This window comes from Maylandia zebra, linkage group LG23 (assembly GCF_041146795.1).
Source record: "Maylandia zebra isolate NMK-2024a linkage group LG23, Mzebra_GT3a, whole genome shotgun sequence".
Taxonomy (NCBI): Eukaryota; Metazoa; Chordata; class Actinopteri; order Cichliformes; family Cichlidae; genus Maylandia; species Maylandia zebra.
Genome location: NC_135188.1, coordinates 10,262,459 through 10,285,812, shown reverse-complemented (window position 1 = coordinate 10,285,812; position 23,354 = coordinate 10,262,459). Strand labels below are relative to the sequence as shown.

General features: G+C 37.6%; 3 protein-coding genes across 6 annotated transcripts; all 3 read left to right on the top strand.

The window, feature by feature from the left end:
* Positions 1–2,304: 2,304 nt before the first annotated feature.
* lnp1 (leukemia NUP98 fusion partner 1) lies at positions 2,305–11,157 on the top strand. 3 transcript variants are annotated; one of them, XM_024798786.2, is made up of 4 exons: positions 2,305–2,801; positions 5,640–5,885; positions 6,605–6,697; positions 6,959–11,157. In XM_024798786.2, exons 1-4 carry the CDS (start codon positions 2,616–2,618, stop codon positions 7,124–7,126), a joined length of 693 nt encoding a protein of 230 aa, XP_024654554.2. In that variant the 5' UTR covers positions 2,305–2,615; the 3' UTR covers positions 7,127–11,157. The 3 variants fall into 3 exon arrangements, with proteins under 3 accessions (XP_024654554.2, XP_076736154.1, XP_004557101.3); XM_076880039.1 differs by having other exon boundaries at positions 2,310–2,801; positions 6,875–11,157; XM_004557044.4 differs by having other exon boundaries at positions 2,314–2,801; positions 8,862–11,157.
* An 87-nt stretch (positions 11,158–11,244) lies between these two features.
* Positions 11,245–18,950, top strand: tmem45a (transmembrane protein 45a). Of its 2 annotated transcripts, none has more exons than XM_004557046.3 (6): positions 11,245–12,376; positions 15,215–15,425; positions 15,562–15,774; positions 16,445–16,629; positions 16,714–16,856; positions 18,013–18,950. In XM_004557046.3, the coding sequence occupies exons 2-6, from the start codon at positions 15,230–15,232 to the stop codon at positions 18,107–18,109; spliced, it is 834 nt and encodes a 277-aa protein (XP_004557103.3). In that variant the 5' UTR covers positions 11,245–12,376; positions 15,215–15,229; the 3' UTR covers positions 18,110–18,950. The 2 variants fall into 2 exon arrangements, with proteins under 2 accessions (XP_004557103.3, XP_004557102.3); XM_004557045.3 differs by lacking the exon at positions 11,245–12,376 and adding an exon at positions 12,447–12,683.
* Positions 18,951–19,894: 944 nt separating this feature from the next.
* On the top strand, positions 19,895–22,994 carry sft2d2a (SFT2 domain containing 2a). Its single transcript, XM_004557048.3, has 9 exons — positions 19,895–19,946; positions 20,014–20,167; positions 20,257–20,346; positions 20,582–20,667; positions 20,770–20,851; positions 22,243–22,278; positions 22,385–22,443; positions 22,523–22,552; positions 22,655–22,994. Exons 2-9 carry the CDS (start codon positions 20,102–20,104, stop codon positions 22,692–22,694), a joined length of 489 nt encoding a protein of 162 aa, XP_004557105.1. The 5' UTR covers positions 19,895–19,946; positions 20,014–20,101; the 3' UTR covers positions 22,695–22,994.
* Positions 22,995–23,354: the final 360 nt, after the last annotated feature.

Below are 23,354 nucleotides of genomic sequence, written 5' to 3'. Positions count from 1 at the left end.
ATATTTTATTCATGCAGGTTGTTGTTGCTGCTCTTTCTGCAGTGCAGTCTGTTGATTAAGTGAGTGAGTCCAGGGTAACTCCTGCTTCCAGGGATCATTTTGCAAACATTGTTCTTCATTTATAGTATTTATAAAATCCACTTTTTTTTTTACAAATCTCAAATATTCAGATCATATTTGAATAATAAACTTGCTCTAATAATAATAAACTTGTGAGGCCCGTCTCATGTCATGTTTAAACAGGATTTTAGAAAAATGTTTTCAAAATCAAGTCCTAGAGACTGATATCGTATCCCAACATACTTACAGCTAATAGCTATGAGTAGATAGGTGATCTATCTGAGTCAACTAAACAGAAAGTATTGCCTCATTTGTCTCTTTAATTGCCCAAAGATGTATTCTCCCACACTGGAAGTCACCCAAGCCACCAACAGAAAAGTCTTGACCGACAGATCTAATGTCATTCCTTAAATTGGAAAAGTTTATAGTTTCTCTTAGAGGGGCCAATAAGAAATGTTATACCTCACGTAAGCCTTTCCTTTCATATCTCCTTCCTTCTAAGGAACCCAAATTCCTTTTCCCTTAAAAAAACCCCAAAACAAACTTTTTCTTTGTTGCTTTTTTTTTTCTTTTAGCAAACACTTGTTGTGACACTAAGGTTTAACTATATGTAGACTGTATGTTTTGTATGTAAATGTATAATAAGGTCTCAATAAAACAATATAAAATATTGTGTTTGTGCATTCCTTGCCTCCCTTCATTGGCCTCCAGTGAAATCTGAAATTCATTTTCTAATTTTACTATCATACAAAAGACTGAAAGGCCGGCCCCTGCTTTCATAAGAACTGTTAAAACTGTTAAAACCCGATTCCACTCAGGGTATTTTAAGTGTTGTGCATTCTGATTTTAAATGTAGAGGTGACCAAAACTAAATTTTGGAACAGCCTTCTTCAACTTATCAAGTAGGTTATGCCTCTGCTTTGATTTAAACTAGCTTTAATACGATAGCATTTTCTGAAACATTTTATACTGATTATCGTGGTCATTCGGCCTTTAAAAAAAGCATGATGATTATGTAATTAATCGATTAAGAGTACGATTATGTGTCTGCATGAATGCATGCTTGTATGGTATGCAACAAGCTGCTGTACACAGTCACTTATCAGTAATAACAAATTATCAATAAGTCATTGTATTTTTATTATGTATTATATGGTGTGGTGTTGTATTGTATAGCTATTCTCTCCTGTTTTAGTTGTTTGATACAGAGGGTTTATCCTAAATCTGAAACACAATTTTAATTTTATATTTAAAAAAAAAAAAAACCTGTGCAGATTTGTAATGTATGAATACGAGATTGTTTTCAATACTTTTAATTCAATTCAATTTTATTTATAGCACCAAATCACAACAGCAGTCGCCTCAAAGTGTTTTATATTGTAAGATAAAGACCCCATAATAATACTGGATGGAGGCTCGTTGATATTATAATATCTCAACGGCGCACACGGATAGTACTCTTCATTTATTTAATAAAATGTGGTCATTTGTCTTCAGGTGTGACCTTGTTTCATCCTTATTTTTGGAAAGAACACAGATTACCGTAATCTCTTTCTCAGTGGGGATCTGAGGTTACATGATAAAGCAGCATGAATGTCTCATAACAGTGCCTGCCCTGCCCTTCTCTTTGAGATCTTTACAACATTATTAGCACAGGGAAACTTTGAGTTTGTAAAAGAGCAGAAAAAGACTTTTATATAATTTCTTCTGCTTTTTTGTTAAAAAACACAAAAACCTAATGAAAACATGGTGTGTCTAACATGAATATTTCCAATAATACACAATCCCCTTTGTGTAGTAATATCAATAGTATTTAATACTACTACTACTAATTTTTCAGACTGAACTGACACGATATATACTGAATTATGATGCCAGAGATGTTGCTTTTCTAGCTGATGGCCTTGTATTACATGTTTTCATTGTTCATGTATAAAATCTGGATTTTACATACTTGACTTAAAAGAGCAAAACAAATAAACTTGTATACAGTGTAATATTAAAGCTCTTTGCCCTGTATTGCACAAGCCTTGGGCTCTCAGCACCCAGTTGCCTGCGCTCCATAATTATTGACAGGTTTGATGTACTCAGCGAGTGGAAAGTATGGGGAAATTGGAGTTTCAGTTGTCTACCCCGAGGCTGATGACTGTAATGGAAAGATTAAAAGGAGTGGTCACATCACCCACCCTGTGCCAAAATACTAGCTGTTCCGTCACAGCTACCACCTCGCTGTTTATTCCAATCACCTCCAGTTTATGTTCTACCAGTGACGTTAAATAGATTATAGAGGATTCACTTATTTAAAGACTGGAGCTAAATCTCTGCAGGTTATTTTTAGATTGTCCAAGGATAACAACAAAAGCGACAGCTTGATTCACTAGAGGCATCTAATTGAAGTAAGTCACTTTTGCCATGTGGGACAGTGCAGTGTAGCAGAGCAGCTGGTCTGTTAGACACTCAATAGGTCAGCTGAGTGTTGTCAGTACTCACCCCATTCACTTTCATCTGTTGTACCAAGACCTGCTGCACCAAGAAGCTCCCTGCACAGCTCCATCATGTCTCTACGGCTTCTGCCTGCTATCATTATGGACAATGACGAGGACGATGATAGTAACTTCACAAAATGGATGAGCAGTTACTGGGGTCACGGACCAGACGCTGTACATTCCAGAGAAAGAAAACACAGTTTCAGAAGGCCTTCAAAAACACAAGTTGATAGACGAGCATCACTCCCGACTGCGGTAAGGACCGGCTGCACTTCACGTATGTGTTCAGCTCTGCAGCATTCGACTTGATGCATGCACTGACATTTAAACAGCAGCAAAACACTTTTAACAAACATTTTTTGCAGTTTCTCTTGTCCAGTTTTACACCACATATGGACAGCATGCTTGTACACTTGACACTATAAACATCTTAAATTTTATTCTGTATAGCCCTTCATTGATAATTGGAGGGAAAATAAAATATATGCACTCTCTGATGAATGTATTTCACTATACTAATTAAAGGCCAGTTTAATAAATATAATAAAGTACATTTATCAGACAGTATACTTTCTATGTATTTCTTTAAAAGCAGCTCAGGGTGTTAGAAAGATCCCATACCTTCACTGACTGCAAATATCACTGCATGGAATATTTATAAAACACAGAGTTTTATTTTCTCTGAAAAAGACAAAATATGGACTATGACAGCAGAATAATGCACATGTATGTTTTACAAGCTGGTATGAGAACTAATTAAATATTAAAGCTTCCGAACAAAAAGCCTCTAGTAGTGTGCAAACTGTTGTTTTTGGTAAATTTCCCCATGAAAGCCTGCAAAGTACGAAATTATTGATGCTCTAAGTGAGTTGTTTTCTATTACTTTACATCAGAACGATCAAACACTGCAAATGCCGTGCCACGTGCTGAGCTGTTCACAGTCTCATTAGGAAAAACAGTATAGTTCTATAATGAATACAGACCAGTCTGGTGTTTGTGTTGTAGCTGTGTCTGTGTAGGTCTGTAGGAAAATTATTTTTTCCAACTAAAAATGCCTTCACATCTGATATCATTTTCTTATATAAACAATGTTTTTAAGTCATGGGCTGCCGCATGCCAAAGCTCTTACACATATTCTTCATTCAATAGCGTTCCAACTCTTCCATAACCTCTGGCTATGTGGATGTTTAGCAAAAAATAGAGGTACAACTTAAAGCAGCAAACAAGCAGAAGAGCAACCAACATGAATGGCGCACAATTTAGTGATTTGTATTTTTTATTAATAACACAGAACAGGGTAACTTATCTATCAGCATAGTCAAGTGTCATGGCCTGTGTGGTGAATAGTGGTGCTTACTTTATAGTTTTCTGGTATATTTTCATTAGTGTGATGACAAATTTCATAGGAGTTAAGCGAAAACTAAAGGATGGAAGGAGCCAAAGAAACTCTTTCTAATCTAAAGCAGGTGATAAGAGTCACAACAGTGTAAGTGCACACATATAAAGTGGTCTCTCTGTGGAAGAAAAGAAACTTACAAGCAAGTAGTTTACAGACAACACTGGGTGAGCACAATCAGTTCTCATCATGAAGGAAGCACTGACAAATGCAAAAAAAACAAATGTAGTAGCATAGTGTAACCTTTCACTAATAATCAGAAGAAGTGCTGTTTAAACTGAAGCCTGCAGTTCCCCGTATGCTCTGTTTTTAAGCAAGCAAATAGAGAAGTAATGCACAGATTTTTGGTCTGATAGTGGAACTATTGGTCAGTATATTTAAAATAACAATTTTGCTGAAAGCCTATGCTATATAAGTTTATTCTGGGAAATAAAGAAATTCTCATTCAAATAACAACTATTCTGAATATTTTTAGCCTTTCTTCATACTACATTTATCTTTTAAAATGCAGCAAATGCAAAAATGGTGTCACAGATGAGCCCATGACGTTACTAAATGTTCCAGGACGTTTATCAGTCAACAAGGCGGGCAGCTACAAATAGCAATGTTTGTCCTATAACAGTTAAAACTAGCAACATCAACATAACAAGCCACTTCCTTGCACCGCAAAACAAAAAAAGCTTCTTGCAAATACCATAAAAACATAGTATATATATATAAAAGATGTAATTAACCCCTATGACCGTTCTTTTTTTGAAGTCCTGTTTGAAGCTTAAAGTTTGAAATTTTGGCTGGTGAGATCGAGGTTTATGAAATCGAAGTGAGGGGTTGATCCAAAGAAAAAATACACTGCACATATAAAAACGTTTGACTCCTAAAGTAGCTACACCCTAAAGCGGTGGTAGGCGATTAATTCAAAATTGAAGAACCTGCTCAGTTAAAGAAGTCTTGACAGTACTAACTGAGATAGTAGATCAACAGAAAATCTGACATATTAAGGTGCATCAGCGTTGACTGCACTTTTCACACCTTTACACATATTTTGACCTATTTAAAGTAACATTTATCACATTGTTTAGTTTCTTTAAACAGAAAAAATCACATTGTCACAGATCTCTCATGTTATTTTTTTTCCTCAAATTTAAAGTCAAAGGAACATCTAGACATCGTATTTTTTCCTCAGCAGCAGTAATAAAGTTAAGTAGAACCAGAAATAACTTCTGGGGTTGTAGAATGTCAGCCTGTGTCTAGTGCATCGCTATTTAAAGCTCCCATTAAGAGTTAAACCTTGGTTTAGTAATGAGTGCTCCAGAAATACATCATTTGAAGAGAACAGTTCAGTAGTTACAGATTTACAAGTCTAGCCAAACACTGAAATTCATCTGTACCTTCACCTTTGATGTTTTACTGGAGTTGCATTATCAGATTATTGCTGTTGTGTAAATATATATTTACGTTCTGTCCTGAGTCTAGAGTCAAACTATATATAGGTAGCTGCTTTGCCAACATGTTACTTAAGGATATTAGCGAGTGAGTGTTTAACCCCATTGACAGACATAAGGCAGACATGGTTGTCTCTCTAGTTTAATCTTCTTACAACTCCGCCTCACTATTAGAGGGAATGTGACACAATAATTTTACTCTCAAGTGTTGTTACATGGTGTAATAACACTTATCGTTGTGTTCTTAATCCTCAGTCACAGTTAGATGTCATGAAGTTAAACAGGTTTCATGCGGCTACAATGGCGCCCACTCCCAGCCACGTCAAATCAAGAGAGGATAAGGGGGAAACCAGGGTCCACCAGAAGCCTCGCCGTGCCTCTGCAGATGACAACATCCGCGCTAAGACTGCGATCGCAGAGAATCGCATCACCACCATCCCAGAGCTCACAGAGACACTTGAGAAGAGGCTCTGTCTAAATGATAAGAAGACCACGTCTCTGGTGAGCAGGAGGATTTATAACATTAACTAAACGAACGATAAATGGTCCTTACAGATTTTTACCTTCTCATAGTGTTATAGATGACCGAAGGACGATCAGACTTGATGGTCTTTCTCCTCCTCATATAAAATTACGAAGCCCGTAAAAATTAAGGAGCCTGAAACGCTGCATTACTTTTATGTGCTGCCAAAGACAAAGCTGTGAATTACATAACCTACAAATACCCACATAATTAACTGGTCTTGAATGCACACAAGGACCTTGAAGTTTTCTTTTTCTTCTATTGTCCATGCTTTTTGTCGGCATACTAAAGAATATAGTTGTGAATGAATGTTTAATCCTTTTTCATTTTTATACCTGATTTTTCTTGGAACAAAATTTTTTGTCAAGCCCTGTTAAAACTCATTGTCAGGGGTTTAATGTTAATGAAACGGTGTTTCTGTATCTTTGTGGTGTCACAGGAAATCAATAAAAAAAACGTGATACATAACATACACAGTGCAAATAACATTTACAGCTTATCATAACTTTGTGAAAAATTATATCTTTATTTATTAGTTTACTGAAATTAAATGGAGCTCCTTCACTTTGGTATATAAGTTACATATATGAAGTTCCTGTCACTTAATCTCCCACTGATGCAATAATACAGGTTTATTATTTTTATAAATACATAAGTTATTGAAATCTTGGTCAGATGTTGTTTCTTTTTCTCACAGAAGAAGGACGATACGTTGTGCCTGATCTGTCATGAGGACATGCGTAAGAATGGGAGGGGAGTGCCACATTGTACACACCGCTTTCATAAAGAGGTAAGAGAACCTGCACACGTCAGATCTACTGCATGACCTCTGTCTACACTGTGTTCCCTAAAATCCCTGCAAGTCAGACACCAGATCTCTGATGCATGATATCAGCCTGTTCCCTGACATGCATGATGTGAACTGGAATGAAAACACAATGCCTGCAGCAGAAACTTATCCCTGTAGATGCATGGAGTACACTGAACAGCCTGAGGTCCCAGGAACTGGATACTTACTCATTATGATGTTTCCATCTGGTGGGTGCTGAAGGCAGCTCGGAGGTTAGAGCAGTGTCGGCCCCGAAGCAGCAGTGAAGCAGCTGTTTTACAGGAGAGGAAGCTCTATGAGGAGAGGAGGAGGTCTGCAGATGGACAGATTTCCACGGAGAAGGAGCAGCACACACTCCATCGTCAACATTCCCTGAGGAGACATCGCTGATATTGTTTTCAAGAAGGGGAAAATGCATGATTTGCAGTGAAAACATCAGGATTTCTCCTGAACTTTTACTACGATGTGACACTGAAAAATCAGGGCCTCAAATCCCCTCTGGGCCAGAGTTTTAGGTCACTTTTGGAATAATTGCAACTTCTTCTCTTCAGTGTGCAAACACAGAGTTAAAAATGTTTGAAAAGGGTTAGAGTTAGAAAAAAAAATTGAGACCGAGTTTAAAGGTTTGAACTCAAAATTTTCTGCTTTAAAACCTCAGTATGACAAACTGTACTGCACCATGACTATGTAAACAGGGGTGTTGCTAAAGTGTTGGCTTGGGGCCTGAAATTTATTAGGTCCACCTGGTGCCCCAGCTTAATCTTTATTATATAAATGCAAACATGAGTGAAAATAACAGGGGGATGTAAGGTGTCCAGTTACATTTTTGCTGTAAAAACACTGTGGTACTCCTCAATACATTATTGTAAATATAACTATATAATGTTATATAATATGATAATACACACTAAAAGCTCTTCTGCTCAGTTATGGATGTATGACTCCCCCATGACATGCCTCACAGTGGTTTGATCCACTGCTTGTTGTTTCCTGACTCTAGTGCTGCATTCTGCAAATTTTGGCATTGATTCAATACTAACTAAATACAGGGCCAGTATTACCGATACCATTTAACCAATGAAAGCAGCTTATGTATTGAAGATGAGATGAAGTATCATCAATATACAAAGTCTGAACACACTTTAATGAAATCACTGTGATTTTTCCTTTCACCAAAACAATTCAGCTGTGTGCCTGTTTCTAAAGCACTTTGGATCGGTTTATGTTGGATCAGTTTATGTTGTTTAAATAAATAAAGTAGGCATGACGGCCAGCACAAAAAGTTTCAGGGATTTTTCACTATTGTTTTTCACACATTTCACTATTGGTTAGAAACAAAGTATCAATCCTATTGCTCTAGTATCGATTCAACACTAGTACCAGCATTGGTATCCATGGATACAAGTCTGGTCAAAGTTAAAATCACCATAACTCAGTGGATTTTCAAACAATTTTCAAGTGGTTTCGTTTGGCATTTTTTTCTGATTTCATTTGGTGTTTTCTCCTTTTCTGTGCTCTACACCACCCTTACTGGTTCTTGGGTCCCTCTGTGCCAAAACCATATAAAATTTCCTGGAAACGCCTCTGTATGTAACGGTCATTGTATTCAGTTATTAGACTTACAGCACGTTATTGGATGAGAAGATACCTCTATGATTATACTAATTAAATGGTTTTAAATATCACTTTAGAATAAATATACTTTATAATCAATAGAGAATATTTACAGTTTATAAAAGCATTTCATCAGAACTACAGTGAGTCACTTTATATACTGTTGAATCTGTTGACAATCAGAACTTGTAAACATGTTAACATTTTGTCAAAGTGAATATAATAAAAGTCAATAAAAAGCAAGGCACCACATTATTAACTGTAAAGAAATTTATTTAAAACCTTCTTTGACTCGTAGCCTTTGAAACAGAGAAAGCTGCTCAAATAGGCAGCAACACTGTCCCTTCCAGCTAAGGGTTAGGGTCTGTGAACGTAGATCCTGTTGCTCATGCATCAACATGTTGGAAATGACCTCCTGGCATCAGTTGAAAATATCAATGACTGCATAAATGATACATGATACAGATCATAGCAACAATGATGCAATGGTGTGTTTTAAAATGTGTTTCAGTGCATGGAGCAGTGGCTATGGAGGAAAAGGAACTGTCCCACATGCCGTGTCTACGTATCCATGCTAAAGCCCCTCTATTGGCCTTCTTGTCGCACCACCGTCCCATAATGGTCCTGCACCTACACTTGAAATGTCTGCATGTATATGTGACCCCAAGACCTCCTCCTCTCCATCTCCACGCCTCGTTCTTTCTGCATGAACACCCTCTGCAAAACTGTCTTCTGTCCCTGAAGGAAGCAGGAAATGAGAGTGAGGATATCTCATGTGAGAGACACGAGCTGTCATTGGACGGTGATTATTTATATAAGAGCTCTTGTAAATTAATGCACTATCAGGGGAGGATTAGTCTTTCTTGTTCTTATTTTGTTTTTGTCCAAAAATGATTCTAAACAATTTCTAATGACATGCAGTTAGGTGGAGCAAATATCCTCAAAACTGACAATATTTTTTGGTAATGAACCAAATAATCTGCCTGAATTCTGCTGAGTTTGTGGTTGAGGTTGAATATTTCCAAGTTCTGAAGTTGAACTTAGATATAAAATCACATCATGAAATTTAAACAAACAACTCATAAATTAGTCTTCTTACAGCAGGTAGCATATGAATGTGTGCATCAGTAGCAGTCGAATTTCAGGGCTCATAAGACCTCCCATCTGAGTTCCACTGAGCACATCTTTGGCAAGCTGTTTCCCCTCAGTTTAAAGCTTTTAAATGTTAAAAGTTTAATGCTAAGCTGACTAGTTTCTGACTTTGGTTTTATATTTAGCACAGAAATATGGGGAACGTAAATATTTTCCCAAAACCATTCATACACACAAATATTCTATATATTTTTTGACAACATTTGACTGACATCTTATAATAATCACAAGTTCCTGATATAGTTTTAATTAAAAATCTTGAAAACAGTCTTAAAAAAAGCTGAAAACTACAGAGAATCAGCTCTAAGACAGGTGACAAATTAAAGGAAAACCATCAAAACCAGTGACCCACGCACTGAAGGGGTCCAGTGGCTATGTTTTGGTGCACTGATTTGAGTCCAGACAGCGTCACTGTATAGCGATACAAACTTTGTCTGACTGGTTACTTTTATGCTACAATGAAAGATGCCACCTACTCGACACAAGGGGTTACTGAATGCTTTTATTACTCAGAACATGATTTTAAGTTAAGCAGTGCTGTACACCATATGAGAGAATGTCTTTTGGAATGATAATGTTTCAGAGGCTTCAGTCGGTGCTAAGGTGCATTAGAATTGCTCTGTCAGCACATGGCAGCTCAATACCTTATTGAGAAGCATGAAGTTGATTTTCCTTCTTTGTCACCTGTCAGTATGGGTTTTTTGCATATTCTGCAGAAGGTGGTTGGTGTATTTCAGTCAATGCTGATTACCCAGTAGAGAAATTTCAACAGCTGCACTAGCAATAGCTCTGCTCTGCTATTTTGAAGGATTGAGCATGCACATTTATTTATTGCCTGCATTCACAATGCTTTCTCTTAAGTAACAAAACTCCTCCCCTGCATCAGTGTCATATCTTATCGTACATCTGCACCGTCTTCCTGCCTTACCCAATTAGCTTTTGTTTTGCATGTAAAGGTTTTTGCGTGTGACTTCTATTCGATCGTTTTCAAACATCTCTCTTGTGCCGTGTGTTTTGCACTTCCATGTGAGAAGTTTACAGTATGTACACAAAGTCCAACTAAAAAGAGCTGGCCTATGTATATATTTCAAATCAAATCAAATCAAATCAAATCACTTTTTATTGTCACATCACATGTGCAGGCACACTGGCACAGCACATGCGAGTGAAATTCTTGTGTGCGAGCCCCACAAGCAACAGAGATGTGCAAACACAACAACACAAACGAGCAAAATACAAGAATGGCCAACCTGAAACTAATAAATATATGTACAATATATAATAGTGTATTTAGCCATGTAAATATGCAGTTATATAAAGGATAGCTCTGTAGTTAATGAAAATTAGAATGCAATTTTAAAATGCTGCTATAGCAGTTCATTTAACCAGCAAATGCTCATAACTACCATTAGATTTATGCACAAAGACACAAAACCTTTGCACTCTGCAGAACAGTTAAAGGCTGTTGGGTTCAGTATGCTTACACCACGGAGGTTATGTGTTTAATTACATTTTCCAACCTTGTGCTTAAAAAGCTGAAGAACTTTTTATGACTCTCAGCAGCACCAACTTCCAGCTGCTGTGTTCACTGTTTCCATTTCACTGTTGTTGTTGTTTTTGCACTCTTGAATAAAAACACAATGAAATGAGTGAAACACCTGTTCTGTATCTCTTTGTTTATCTCTTGATCCCTTTTGTTGTTTCCTTATTCTATCCGCCTTACCCAGGTTAATGAAACAAGTAAAAACAAGTGTTCAGGTAGTTAGGTTTTTCTCCTCTGGTTATTTTCTGTTTTACTTTGAAGGGTTGTTTTCTGTCCATCTTTCCCTGACCCTTTGATTGTTGTAACCTTCTAAGTATGCTCGCCTGTGTCTCATCCTCCTCTGCCAGTTATCCCAAGTGTCAGTGTTGCTCCTTTCTGAGCTGCCTGCTTGATTCACCTGAGTTTACGATTTTGATCTTCACACTGAGCAACCAAATGTGACGCACAAAGTTTCTTATCTAATATGCCAAATATCTATATCTTGATGTTGCCTAGAAACCACCTAGTAAAATGAGTTTATTTCCTCTAACGTTATGCACCTACAACACTTCATAAATGCATCATATCATTTTAATCTCACAGCCACCAGCATGAAGAGGGTAAATAATAGTAAAGCAAGGCCATGTGCTTGTACAGAAAGTTTTTCTTAACTGTTGGTTAGCTGGATGTGTTAACCTTAATTACATATAATGTAATGGTTAACACCAGCTACAACATTAAAGTGCTATAATGAATAATTATGGCCCAGTACTATAATTGATAACTCTGCATAATAAGTTCTCTTCTTTCTTTCAAGGCCCCTGGTACTCCTACGGAAGAGGATTAGGGCCACTGGAAAAAAAAATCTGAGAAAAAAGTCAGAATTCTGACTTTTTTTCTCAGAATTCAGGAAAAGAAGAAGAAAAAAGACGTGCCCACTTTTTTTTTCCAGTGGCCCTAATCCTCTTCCGTATACTCCCCTATGTCGCCCCACTGAAAAAAAAATCTTGGAGACGCCCCTACGTGGCCAGTCGTTTCCTTCATGAACATTCACGACTTTCTACTTTTTTCCTCTATTGTAACTTAAACTGTGTGGACTGGTTGGAGACAATTAAGCGAGTAAAACGAGACTTGGTCAAGAAACCTCCTGCCTGAGGATGAGGAAGTCTTCCAGCTGTGGTGTACGTGCTGGAAATCTTGTCCCGGCCCAGCCAGGCCTGCCCTGGCACGACGGAAAGTAGCGGTTTTCCCAGAGTGAGGAGGGACCGAGCCGTGCACGAGCAGGCGGAGTGAAAGTGCACACGTGGACACCTGAGATTGACGTTACCTCCAACCAATGACCGCACAGACAGGTGACGCAAGCTCACACTCATCCAATGGGAGGGTTTGATAAGAGAAAAGCTCGAAGTGTTTAGAGTAGGGGAGGAAAAAAGGGTTGTGAAACGGATCTGGTCTGGATCCTGCTGGGATTCCGACTCGGAGAAGATGTTTACTTCTTGTGTCTAGGCTATAAGAGAGAGACCCATATTCTTTTCCAAAAGAAAAAAAAAAGATTTTATGCGATTGGGGGGCAAAGTGAAGATGCGTTAAAAAATTTCTTCCCCTTTTCTGTCTGAATACTTCCACTAACTTTTGATCTTCGGAGAAAAACAAACTTGGGTAAGAGACCCTCTCTTTTCCTCTCACAGTAAAGAAAATCAAGCCTACTGTGTCATGTGTAGATAAAATGTAAAGCCAGGTCAAGAAAGAAAGAAAGAAAGGAAGGAAGGAAGGAAGAAAGGAAGGAAGGGGGAAAAAGATTAGGAAGGTCTCCATCGAGAATTATGTACAAGACATCGGGTGGCCGTTTAGACAATGTTGCTGAGTGATTTCACGATTTAACTTCCACAACACTGTTTCATCTCCTGAAGCTAAAATAAACTACTTAAAAAAGAAAAAAAACTACTAAAAAAAAAAAGAAAGTTCTGATTCTGTCAAACGACTGTTTCCATTTTTTTTCTTTTTCTTTTTGTAGACCTCAAGACATCACTGTCCTCAAAGTTTACGTTCAGGAGAGATAAATCAGAGTAATTTCACTTCAGATTGGCTTGGAAATTTAAACTTGCTAAAACGTTTAGTATAAACCCTTAGAGTGAAGTATCACATATTGTAGGTTCACAAATGTGATGCAGACTCTACTTATTCAGTAATGTCTATATTTAATTTTGGCTTGATCTAGAATATTGTTAATCTTACAGTGGATGAGACGGGATCAGTGGTGGTATGCACCATGCTACATTTACTCAAAAACTTACAGAAAAACCTACTTTATTGAAGTGTGCACCCTTTCTAATTAGCTCAGCTGAAGTTTTTTTTGTTTGCTTGTTTGTTTTTTGTTATATTTTTAATAGCAAAACTCAAACAGGAACACCCTTTGAAGACAGCTGCCTCCCAGACATCCCAGCCTCAAACATATGCACCAAAACCTCTTCATGCTCATAGTTTTGACCAATTCACAGAATAGAAATCATATTTGTACTTGTAGCGAACACTTTTACTACACCACTCCCACCATGTTGGTGTAATAAAAGCATACTTTATTTTATTTTACGTCGTTGTCATAAAAACGGTCTGGCGCAGATGACTAGTGTTTGTGGCTAAACTAAATCAGCCAAAACACTGAATCAGCCAAACACTGATGAATCCTCTAGTGGCTCTTGAGTGCCATGGAGACTGGAGTGTTTTCCTCAGTCTGGAGAGGCTGCACCCCCAAAAGACTGTCGGACACAGATGAGCTGGGTTTAACATCTCAATCGGTTTCTATTGAGTGTCCTCCTTCAAAGGTTTCCTCTGTTGCCGAGCAGAATATTGCCTGGTCATCTCCATCACAAAGGACAGTACAGCCATGTGCCTTTTTCTTATTCTCTGCCTGCTATTCATACCACTCCAGCTTTGCTCTCACTTTACAAAGTGCAGTCATTACCTAAGAGCACTGCAGTCAAACACTTTAAAAAGCTTTCTTTCTTTAATTAAATATGAAGCCTTATGAATTTATAGAAGTCGGAGACAATATCATTATGTTTACCATTCCAGTACCTCTGATCACATAAGTAACATTTTAAGTTAATATGATAAAATTGTTCCAAAGTCTTGTTTTAATGATAATATGAACTATGTTGGACTATATCAAGCTTGGTAAATGATGTAAATTGTTTCTCATTTTGACATGTTTCTCAATATAATGACGTATTGACTGCTTTTCATGCTTTTTCCTGCCTTTTGAAAAAGGAGAATATCAAATTCTGAGTTTTATTTTTTAGATAAGTCTGCAAGTTTTCCTATTAACCTTTTGTTTGACCTAGAAACATAATTTAACTTGACACAATAGACATAGTTTCCACGTCTGAAAAGGGAAATTATTGAGCCTGCATTCTTTCTAATAACCAGCAGGGGGTGGTGATTCTGTTTTCAAAAATATATTTTGGTGCATAATAGACTATTAAAATAATCTTGGTCTTTTTCACCCTTTGACCTCAGTAAAACCTTTACATATGGGTTATAAGCTCAGGCTCTAGTTTCAGCTCTTCTTGAATACAACAGGGTGTTCCTTTTGTAAATGATGGTCCCCGTTAGTCTTTCATTCAGTCTCTGATAATGACCAACTGAGATCGTGTGAGTGAAAGTAATTGTTAAGAAACTGGCCAGACAAAGACTTCAGCAGTCCACATAAGTCGGTGCAGGTTTAATGATATTTAGTCATTATCAAGAGGATCCTATACTCAGTGTTAGATGCTGCTGCAGTCTTTGCAAACAAAGTGCTTTTTCTGGAGTGCATGTTAAGAAATGGGTTTCTATTTTTGCATGTAAAGGTAAATGACTCGTGACACTCCTAACAGGCCTCCTCCCACAGCTAGACGCACTTCTGCTGAGCTCAGCTGGAGGACGGTCGCCAACACACACGCTAATTATGTTTGATTACGCTGTTTAACTAAATTATGGGCACTGTTGCACTTTTTTCCCTTTTCTTTTATCCACTTATTCCAGTTGTGCTAAAAATAGATCTTGTCTACTCTTCAGATGATAAGTTAGGTTAAATTATTGTTTGTTTCAAGTCATATCTGGCTGATTTAAATAAACATGTTAGTAGTGGGAAGAAGTGTTTTTGTAATATGTACTTCTAATTCCATGAAGTACCTAATCTGTTTCTCTAGGTGTTGAGAGGTATCATGGGCAGCTTCAGAGGCCACGCTCTCCCTGGGACCTTCTTCCTTGTTGCCGGGATTTGGTGGACGGTAAAGTACTCGATTTGGCATGCCACGCGCAGGAACAAGGGTATTGGTTCTACTCGTCTGGCTAGCAGAGCCTCACAGCGACGGCTGGAGATCATTGAGAGCTCAGTCATACTCTTTTTCTCCCTTGTTGGTAAGCGTGTCCAAAAAGCTTCTTAATGCATCCATATATCAGATATAACTAGCAAGACTCTTCTCGAGTAAATCCAAGACAAATCAGGGCTTTAATTAAGGAGATGTGCGTGTTTCCTCTGATGTGGTGCTTTCAGGGATGTTGGCAGAACAGTTTGGATCGGGTGGACCGAAGCTTCAGTTGTACAACTTCGTAGAGAAACACTGGGACCATCTGCACAGCTGGCACCACGCCACCATGTACTTGTTCTTTGGGCTCTTTGCAACAGTGTCTCTGATTATCCACACCACAGAAGCGGCACCACTGGCACTGGATCGGTTAATGCTGGCAATTGCTTTCTTTAATGAAGGTAAGAAGAATAAAATGTAATCATTGTCTTTGAGCTCCTTTGATATCCTTTTTATTTCAAGCCAGTGCTTCAGGGCAGATCGCTTACTAATAAGTTAATCAGTTTAATCCTTGGTTCCTTCAAAGTCTAAACAATACTATTCTCGAAGATAGTCTTACATCTAAAACACAAAAAAATCCTCCATTAGTGTTTGGCCAAGCTTTATATTGAGGGGTTTATGAATGTGCGCCATTATATCCACCTTTATTATCCATCACTGTAATTGTAGATGGACTGTTTTCACTGCTTCTGCCGTATGTTCCCATACAACAGACCAACTTTCATACTCTGATCTTTTTTTTTTAAATTCAGGTTTTTATTTACAACTTGTTGCCTGTCTGTACATTTTCCAATAAACTTGTATAAATACATTTCTTGTTAATCAAATTGAGTTCCTTCCATTCAAAGGTCATTTTAAGTGTACCCTGTGGGGTTAATTAAGCCTAATTTAAACCAAGCACAGATAGGACTTTCTGCATTTTTACAGCATTTTGAGTCAATTATTTTCGCACTGTTTGAATTTAAGACAATCTGTGGCGATGGCTTGGGATAAATATTTGAAGTTTAGATGCAGTTTAACTGATCAAGACAAACACATTTACCTACATTACCAGCTTTTTGTTCTCTGCAGGATTTCTTTTTCTCTACCACCTCCATGGCAGGAGCATGCTGGATGTCCACGTGCATCTGCTCCTTCTGTACGCGGTCTTTGGAGAGACTCTTGTTGCCTTCCTGGAGATCTTTCACCGAGGCAACATCATTCTGGAGCTGCTGCGGTGCACGCTAACGGTGGTTCAGGGGACCTGGTTCTGGGAGGTAAATCTGAATGTGGCTTTATGAGCAGATGTTTATGTTTGCTGATTTATAGTTACTCCCAATGTTTTCTCCTCTAAACCACAGGTTGGTTTTGTGCTGTACCCGCCCCGCGGCCCCGAGTGGGACTTGAAAGATCCCAACAATATGATGTTCATTACCATGTGTTACTCCTGGCACCTCGCCTTCGCCATGCTTATAGTGAGCGTGCTCTATTGCATCGTCAGCTGGTAAGAACCTGCTCCACAAAAGACAATCCAATAAGACATCCCATTGTGATTTAGATATATTCAAAGAATTGGAAATGCATTTTTTTTGTCTTATTTAGCACATAAGGCTTTAAATTGGCCATAGGTGCAGATATAACCAGATACAAGGAGAACAAACCTCTGATTCATATTTAATCAAATTTGGTTTTTGCCACTATTTCACCATAAAATCCAAGAGAGAAAATGTGTAATAAATGTGTTTTTGCTGCTCAAGAATGTAGATTTAAAAAACAGTGTTCCCTCGTTTATCGCAGGTGTTATGTTCTAAAAATAACCCACGAAAGGTGAAATCCGCGAAGTAGGGAACTTTATTTTTTACAATTATTATAGATGTTTTAAGGCTGTAAAAAAACCCTCACTACACACTTTATACACTTTTCTCAGACAGGCATCGACATTTTGACGCGCTTCTCTCTTGTTTAAACACTCTCAAAGTTCAAACCTTCGTAGAAAAATAAGTCCAGTATTATAGAATGAAACCAAAGATCAAACCCTGTTTTCAAGTCCAGAACATGTGAATAGAGCAGCTGCGAGACAATTCAACATTAATGAATTAATGATACGGAAGTAGAGGAAGCAAGAAGAAGGAATTGAGTGAAGTTTTACTCATCTGACTGTTTGGTTTACTTAATGCTCCTTATAATCCTTTGACGTAGACACTGTTGTGTTTGTTGTCTTCTGCTAGCGAAGATTTATGTAGATTTGACAGGCTGAGCGAATTCTGTACTGTATAAAAGACACAGCACGAGATTGATTGAAAATGGTCTATAGCCGATCAGGACGCAGAACACATTGCGCTGTTTAAAAAAATAAATAAATGAAAAATTGCACCCCCGAAAAAATCTGCAAAACAGCGAGGCCGCGAAAAGTGAACCGCAATATAGCGAGGGACCACTGTAACACATCAATTAAAAAAAACAAACAAAAAGAAAACCTTTGGATTTCAAAAGTTATACATTTAATTTTAGTTCCAATCATTAGCCCTAGTGCATACCTATAGGGACAAAAATGTACTGTATTTTTCTATATCTGATAGACACTTGTTTATTTATCCTGGAGACCTGCACAGTTTACAATATGTGTGATTCTCGTGTTTGTTGTTATTTTCCTCTTGAAGTGCGGTTCGCTCCAGACTGAAGAAGACTCCTCCAGTGGAAATGGGACTTCTGAAGGCAAGAGAGCGAGATCCAGAGTCTGAGGATGAGCTTATGTGAGGAAGACTGTTGTGCATCTACGTTGTGGCTCATGAACATTATAGAACAATCAGGGATAAAACGCTCAAATTTCCAGGAGCAGAATAAGAAGCAAGGCACACAGATGTGGAAACTGATGTGGATACGGAACCTTAACCTTAGAAATGCGTCTCTACCTCTGCCTTAATTAACCAGCTGTACAACATTTTAAACGTACTTTTGTTATTACCTCCTCCAGAGAAGCTTTATGATTTGTTCAGTTTATTTTTCAGCAGGATTACTGGACAGAACTCTTGTGGCTTGGCAAAATTTGTGACTGTATATATAAACTATAAAAATATGTGCATCGCCACCTGGATCCAGAAGGTTTTGAATCATTTACCATTGCAAGAGAACAAGACTGGATGTTTCACAACATCACAGCTACAAAATACAGTTTTAATAATAAATATCAAAAGATAACATCTTTTGTGAAAATATAAATTAATCTGGATGCAGAGAGTCGGTTCATGCAAGGTGCGGAGGGGATTACCTACCTTAGTGGAGGTATGCAGTCACAAGCTGCTCTTATTTATTTTACAGCAATATAATTTTCATATACTCTGTCATATCTTTGTTACTACTTTGCGCATTCAATATAAATGAAAAGCTTTTAATGGATTTCATGCTTTACTTTTGACTTGCTAAACTTCTTCCACAGTTTGGTATTCAGTAGTGCTATTTTGTGGTGAAAACGTCACTGCATCATCATGTGTATTACTTGAAAGCACTAGTTGTACATTTTATATTGTTTCATGTTAGCAAGTGACTCAAACCAAGTGTCAAACTATAAAAAGAAAAATAAAATTGTTCAAACAGTAAATTTTTTTTAATTTTATTTAATTCCTATCATTTCCTTCACACCTTGCATAACATTATAGCTAGTATGTAAGTGTTTACAATGTGCTACTCAATACAGAATTTATGGTAGCCTCTATGATCAAATTTTACTTTTTTATATGTTTTAAAGTTGGTTCTCTTTATTCATGTATCCATAATCACCATCATCTATCAGTGGCTCTCAGACAGGGTCATTGAAATGATCAATTAATTTGCGACAAATTATTATAAAGGTGACAGCAAAGGATGTGGTTTCTACCAATAAAGGGAAGTCTAATAGTTCAAATACTAAGACTACTACTAGCCCTAAAATGCCTGAGAACCCCTGATTTTTAGAACACAATCACATTAATACCAAATGATCAGTCCTAATAAAGTGCTTGTGCAGATTTATTTTTGTCAGGGCAGGGCAACACAAAACATCTGTTGACAAGAGGGATAAACAAAGATGTTCTGTTTTGACAAGATTAAACACTCGGTCTTGAAAAAAGTGGGCCTCTGTGTGACAGTCTTTGCACATTTAATGGAGGTATGATAAGCAGTTCGGTTAAAATACTACGAAAAACGCAAAAGGTGCTTTATTTGATTATTTCTATCAATTCATTCAGAAATGCAAGAGAGGTGTAACAATTTATTTCTACCACTAACTAGTAGAAATAAATTGTTTTAAGCCCAGCTTTACAAAGTAAAGAAGTGAATTATATACGATGGACCAAACCACTTTGTTTTGATTCCCCGGGGAATCAAAACAATTATTTAACTTGTATAGTTATTTTTACAGTTTTAAGAGAAAACTTGTTATCTCCGAAAAAAATAAATAAAAGTGGTGTCTGGACCCTCTTGTTCACTCATGGCTGTACTGGGTGGTGCGTTTAAATTTTTCTAACACTGAGTCACGTCTGGGAAAAAAAGATCAGAGTGAGACGTCTTTGCTGCTGTTCCGGTTCAGGTGTGACGATGAAGTGACCCACCTGGCCAGGTAAGGTACTGGCAGCTCATCCGGCTCTCCCTCTGCTGGCATGTGACGCTGTTGTCCATTCACACAGATCTGAGAAAACCCGGCAAAGTTCCTATCAGTTCAGGAAACAACTATAATTCTTCACCAATTAAGCCGAATTTTAAAGCTCCTCGGGCATGGATAAATTAAAGTCGGTTCTGAGCGGTGAGGAGGCGCGCAGAGATGACCGGAACATTATACAGGTAAAGCCTTAATCCCATCTTTCACTGTTGTGGCTAGTAATCTCAGCTGGATCATTAATCGATCGTTTATTCAATCTCTACTAATGCAGCAAATGAACCAAGCTTCGACTTTAGGCTGGGGCACACGTATAAAGGGATTCATCGCCTGCTTCGTGGTGGGAGCTGCATGCACAGTTCTGGTAAGAATTTAATTTCTGTGTTTTTTGTTTTTGTTTTTTCTACGACAATATTCAGTCGCTCTCCACAACGAGGAAGAGCTCAGAGAAAGCTGGTGTTGCCCTACTGGTTCTTCTTGCTCTGAGGAATGCTGAAGATGTGATGCTCTTTCATTTGGCGACACTGCCTAGTCCCTCCTTAAAGTGAGGCTTATAAAACATGACGTGTGATCCACCTGCATTCACGTGTGTCTTGCAGGGAGTGTGTGTGCTCTTCCTCCCCAAGATTGGGATCACTCTCTTTATTGTCTTTTACACATTTGGCAACATATGTGCTCTGTGCAGGTTAGTGATGAAAAAAATACCTTGAAATGGGAAGCTTATTTTGCATGTTTTACACACTTAATACATGCTTTTCTTTCTTGCACATTTCACTGTGTCCAATAGCACAATGTTTCTGATGGGCCCAATGAAGCAGCTGAAAAGGATGTGTGACAAAACAAGAGCGCTGGCTACTACCCTTATGTTGGTAAGTGCAAAAAAAAAAAAAAAAAAAAAATCAACCCCCAAAAGACAGAACATGTTACACAAACATGAGTGGACTGAGTTCAGTAAATTTAGATTCATTGCAAAAAAAATTCTGTTTTCCTTAAGAGTTCAAGAGCTGGTTAAAGGTGAAAGGATTGCATAACACAGCTTTCTGCTTAGAGGATTGCATGACAACACCAAGCTAGAGTTCATAAAACTTGGTTGTGGATGGACTGACAAAAATCAGACCCTGATGTGCAAACGTCTCTCTTTAAAACTACAATATTTGCTGTGATGGAAGATTTGCTCTCAGAATGTCCCACAGCAGGTGCAATTAGGTTACCATCCTCTTTCTTTCAGTGCTCAGTATGCAAATATTTAAACTACATGTAGGTAAATAATTAAATCAGACACTAATGTGACACCTGTGTTGTAGATCTGAAGATTTTCTCAGCTTTAATGTGGTTATGAGCATGGCCATGTCGCCTATGTAATGCCCAAGCATCATACTTTGCAGTTCTGACATATACAACTGGAAGCAAGGGTATTATAGTTAACTAACAGGCCCTAAGAGATGTTAGTGCAAGTGAGGGAGGTCATCACTGGCCTGAAACAAAACAACATCAGATAGAAACCAAAAACTTTAGGGATAGCCAAATGAGCAAACTGGTAGAGTCATAAAAAGAAGGAATGCACTGACTCGCTCAGCAAAACCAAAAAGCCTAAGGGAAGACCACAGAAAATATAAGACAGATGAAACCAGGATGACCTTGTACCAGAATGAATGGAAAGGAAAAGAAGGAGAGAAACTGCTCATGATCTGAAGTGTACCACATTATCTGTAAAACATGATGGAGGCGATGTTATTGCATGGGCATGTATGGCTGCTAGTGCAACTTGGTTACTGGTGTTTATTGATGATGTGACTGTTGATAGAAGTTGCGGGATGACCTGTGAAGTGTGCAGGGGTATAAACTGACCAGACTGCACTTCACAGTGCAAATAGACCCAAAGCAAACTGCACACTAACCCAACAGTTTCTCAGGAAAAGAAATGAGAAAATCAATAGAGCATGCTTTTCAGTTATTAACTACATAACTGAATGCAGAAAGACTCACAAACTAGGAGTAAATAAAGGCAGCAGAAGTAAAGGTCTAGCACAGCAAGACATTTGGTAATATCCATGGTTTCTAGACTTTAAGCAGTCAATGATTTTTATCAAAGTATTAAACAATCCTTATATTTACAACTATGTTAGTTTGTACAGTTAATGTGAGAGCCTAAAAATGAGGGTCTGTGTCCAAAAAATAGCTGTACTTCAAAAACAGTTTACACAGACTTTTGTTAAAACCCTTCAAATTAAAGCTAAAAGTCTCTCTGTCATTGCTTTAGACTTGTCTCGTTCTGACTCTCTGTGCGGCTTTCTGGGTGAGTGAGCCTCCAAAAAATACTTATGATCACTTCTAACTTTATCTGTTTATCTGTTGGATTAATGTCAGTGTTTGATCCCAATCTCTCTCTTTTTTTCTCACAGTGGAAGAACTTTGGACTTGCTTTGTTGTTTGTTATCTTGCAAGTCTTGTCATTTACCTGGTGAGTCTCTACATATCTAATTAATTTTTTTTTTCAGTCTTAAATTGTTTTTTGTTACATAAAATGTGTGTGTTTTCAGGTACAGCTTGTCATACATCCCATGTGTGAGGTTTGTAGATTTTGCTCCATTTATTCAAATCTTCTGTATAAATAATCAGAAAAAAGTGGTGTTCAAAGCCTAAATGTCTGGTTTATGTTCTTTACCTTCCAGAGAAGCAATCATGAGGATGCTGGCCATGTGCATGAAATAGGCCATGTGTGTTTGCGGTGAAGGTTCAGCTTGGATGAAGTGTTGAAGAATGGGGCAGGTCTCTTACTGAAGTTGCTAAAATTGGCTCCTTTAGAGAGTCTCTGGCCCTTCCTGCTGCTCAGACATTTGTTTATAGGTGAAAAAGAAGCAAATTTTCTATTTATCTTTCTCAGTTGTGCTTCATTGATTGATTGATTAATTTTTGGTGACCACTCAAATTTAACCAGTTTATAATGATTGTAGACTTTGTTTGTAATATGTGTAAATATCTGTAATAAATCAGTATTTTAAACTTTTTAAATTTGTTGTTGTTGATTTTTGTTTTCATCTTGCTCAGAAAAAATCTATTTTTATTAAAAGTTCTTATGGTCTTAAATTGTGTTGGTATTTGAATGTGAAGCTCAAATAGTTAATCAGGGTATGAACAGGTCCTGTTAATATTATAATATGCAAAATGTATTTTTTTTAAATGGTGAATTTTTAGTTATCAGGAATTATCTCTCATTTAGTATAAGTTTATATTTTTGGTTCTTGTTTCTGTTTTCAGAACTAAACTGTCAGAAAATCTGTTTCACGTTAAAACTCGAAGCACTTATTTTTACATCTATTTGTGGAGCTTTTAAGACCTTTTCTTATTATTTTGTTTCTAGGGAGCCTTTTT

Bases quoted from the DNA above. Each gene is read 5' to 3' on its own strand.
- lnp1 (XM_024798786.2), top strand. From the start codon at position 2,616: ATGTCTCTACGGCTTCTGCCTGCTATCATTATGGACAATGACGAGGAC. The intron at 2,802-5,639 runs GTAAGGACCGGC...CTTAATCCTCAG, and splicing joins GAGCATCACTCCCGACTGCG to TCACAGTTAGATGTCATGAA. The intron at 5,886-6,604 runs GTGAGCAGGAGG...TTTTTCTCACAG, and splicing joins ATAAGAAGACCACGTCTCTG to AAGAAGGACGATACGTTGTG.
- tmem45a (XM_004557046.3), top strand. From the start codon at position 15,230: ATGGGCAGCTTCAGAGGCCACGCTCTCCCTGGGACCTTCTTCCTTGTT. The intron at 15,426-15,561 runs GTAAGCGTGTCC...TGGTGCTTTCAG, and splicing joins ACTCTTTTTCTCCCTTGTTG to GGATGTTGGCAGAACAGTTT. The intron at 15,775-16,444 runs GTAAGAAGAATA...TGTTCTCTGCAG, and splicing joins AATTGCTTTCTTTAATGAAG to GATTTCTTTTTCTCTACCAC.
- sft2d2a (XM_004557048.3), top strand. From the start codon at position 20,102: ATGGATAAATTAAAGTCGGTTCTGAGCGGTGAGGAGGCGCGCAGAGAT. The intron at 20,168-20,256 runs GTAAAGCCTTAA...CTACTAATGCAG, and splicing joins ATGACCGGAACATTATACAG to CAAATGAACCAAGCTTCGAC. The intron at 22,553-22,654 runs GTTTGTAGATTT...TTTACCTTCCAG, and splicing joins TCATACATCCCATGTGTGAG to AGAAGCAATCATGAGGATGC.